Below are 2,239 nucleotides of genomic sequence, written 5' to 3' on the forward strand. Positions count from 1 at the left end.
ACAATCGACCGGAAACTTTATGCTTATACATATTTTAATTACCCTTGTGTAAACTGAGCCATCAGCCCCGTATGGATGCATGATCGATGCACATAGATAACTGGCTACAAATATCGTAGGGACGATTGCACATCTTCCACAATCCACACCCCCATGCAACTGTTCTCCTCCTAGTACTACCACAGAGAGCACACACCCCTGGCCGATCGACGCCATGGACGAGCAAGGCCCAGCGGTAAAGCCCATCGCGATCAAGTTCTCGAGCTGCCGAGGCGTTGCCTTTGAGATCAAGCCCTCACCGGCCAGCCCCTTCGCTCTAGACTCCAACGCCGGCCGATGGGTCTGGTTCCCTCCGCCGTTCAACCGCCAACACACCTCCACGACCTTCCGCTCGGCGCACAGCCGTGCAACGAGCAGCCACTTCTGCGACCTAGACGAGGAAACGGACGATGAGGACACGGACGACGACGAGTCCGTTGCAGCCGACGAGGACGAGGAGATGGCCCTTGCATCCGACGTGCGGAGCTGCCGGAGCAGGAGGTCTCTCACGTCGTCGGCCAAGCCTGTGAGGGCGGCGGCGAAAGGGCACTCTCGGCTCGGCGTCATACTCCTCGACCAGGGCCTGTTCACCGTGTACAAGCGCCTCTTCGTGCTCTGCGTCGTGCTCAACGCGACGGGGCTCGCTACCGCGGCCACCGGCCACTTCCCTTACGCCAAGCGTCACGCCGCCCTGTTCGCCATGGGGAACATACTGGCGCTAACGCTGTGCCGCTCTGAAGCGGTGCTGCGGGGAGTCTTCTGGCTCGCGGTCGCTCTTCTCGGGCGGCCATGGGTGCCTGTCGTCATCAAGACAGGCGTCACGGCGATCCTCCAGTCCGTCGGCGGCGTCCACAGCGGCTGCGGCGTGTCTTCGCTGGCGTGGCTGGTTTACGCGCTCGTGCAGGCGCTCGAGGATCGCCCCGTGACGCCCCGCGAGATCGTGGGCGTCGCGTCCGCTATACTCGCGCTCCTGGCGCTCTCGTGCATGGCGGCGTTCCCGCTCGTGCGCCACCTCCACCACAACGTGTTCGAGCGCACGCACCGATTCGCCGGCTGGGCCGCGCTCGTGCTCCTCTGGGCCTTCGTCGTGCTCTCAGCCGGCTACGACCCGACGAACAGATCATATTCTGGTATCAGCTTTCTCTCCCTCGCTAAGCGCCAGGAGCTATGGCTCGCGGCCGTCATCACCTTCTTCACCTTCCTCCCGTGGCTCACCGTGCGCCGTGTACCGGCCACGGTCACCGCGCCGTCTACCCATGCATCCATCATAACCTTTCAGGGCGGCGTCAAGGCCGGCCTTCTCGGCCGCATCAGCCGCTCGCCGCTCTCCGAGTGGCACGCCTTCGGCATCATCTCCGACGATGGGGAGGCACATGCCATGCTCGCTGGCGCTGTCGGCGACTTCACCCGAGGCCTCGTCTCGGACCCGCCCAGCCACCTGTGGGTGCGTCGAGTCCACTTCGCCGGCCTGCCCTACCTCATCAGCATGTACCGGAGAGTAACAATGGTCGCCACAGGCTCCGGCATATGCGTGTTCATGTCGTTCCTGCTGCAGCCAAGCTCGGCGGAGGTATCCCTTGTGTGGGTGGCCAAGGAGATCGACGCCAACTACGGCGAGGGGATGAGTGCCATGGTAATGAGCAACAAGATCCTTGGAGGGCGTGTGGTCGTGCATGACACGGCGACCATGGGGCGGCCGAACGTGGCGGAGCTAGCCGTTGGCGCGGCGCGACGGTGGAACGCGGAGGTGGTGATAGTGACCAGCAACCCTGAGGGTAGCAGGGACGTCGTGAGCGGGTGCAAGAAGGCCGGCATCTCGGCGTTTGGTCCTATCTGGGATTCTTGATGTCAAGTTTGGAACGCTTCCAACCCAAAATTACTTTCATCATTAAGCATGTTAATTAAGCATGTTTGTTCTCGCAGAAAATCGTATTTGTCTCTAGGTAATAGACGAACAAACTGTAGCTGTATAAAGCTATGTTTAAGTATTATAAGTATTATTGTGCACAAGTTTTTCGCTAAAGTGAGGTATTCAAATGTTAATGTAGTTGGGTTCCAGGTTTGTCGTATGATTCTCTATTGGTATGTGTGTGATACATATGGTATTTGTTTTGATGCAATGTTTGGCTAAATATACATTAATTGTATGTTTGTTTTCAACTCAAATCTTGTTTTCATAATCGTATCCATCATTACAACG

General features: G+C 58.3%; 1 protein-coding gene across 1 annotated transcript; it reads left to right on the forward strand.

The window, feature by feature from the left end:
- The first annotated feature begins 214 nt into the window (after positions 1–214).
- LOC124681281 (adenylate-forming reductase 06235-like) lies at positions 215–1,885 on the forward strand. The gene has a single exon (XM_047216216.1). It carries the CDS (start codon positions 215–217, stop codon positions 1,883–1,885), a length of 1,671 nt encoding a protein of 556 aa, XP_047072172.1.
- The last annotated feature ends 354 nt before the right edge of the window (positions 1,886–2,239 follow it).

Source organism: Lolium rigidum, unplaced genomic scaffold (assembly GCF_022539505.1).
Source record: "Lolium rigidum isolate FL_2022 unplaced genomic scaffold, APGP_CSIRO_Lrig_0.1 contig_38571_1, whole genome shotgun sequence".
Classification (NCBI taxonomy): Eukaryota; Viridiplantae; Streptophyta; class Magnoliopsida; order Poales; family Poaceae; genus Lolium; species Lolium rigidum.

Coding starts and splice junctions, on each gene's coding strand:
- LOC124681281 (XM_047216216.1), top strand. CDS start 215: ATGGACGAGCAAGGCCCAGCGGTAAAGCCCATCGCGATCAAGTTCTCG.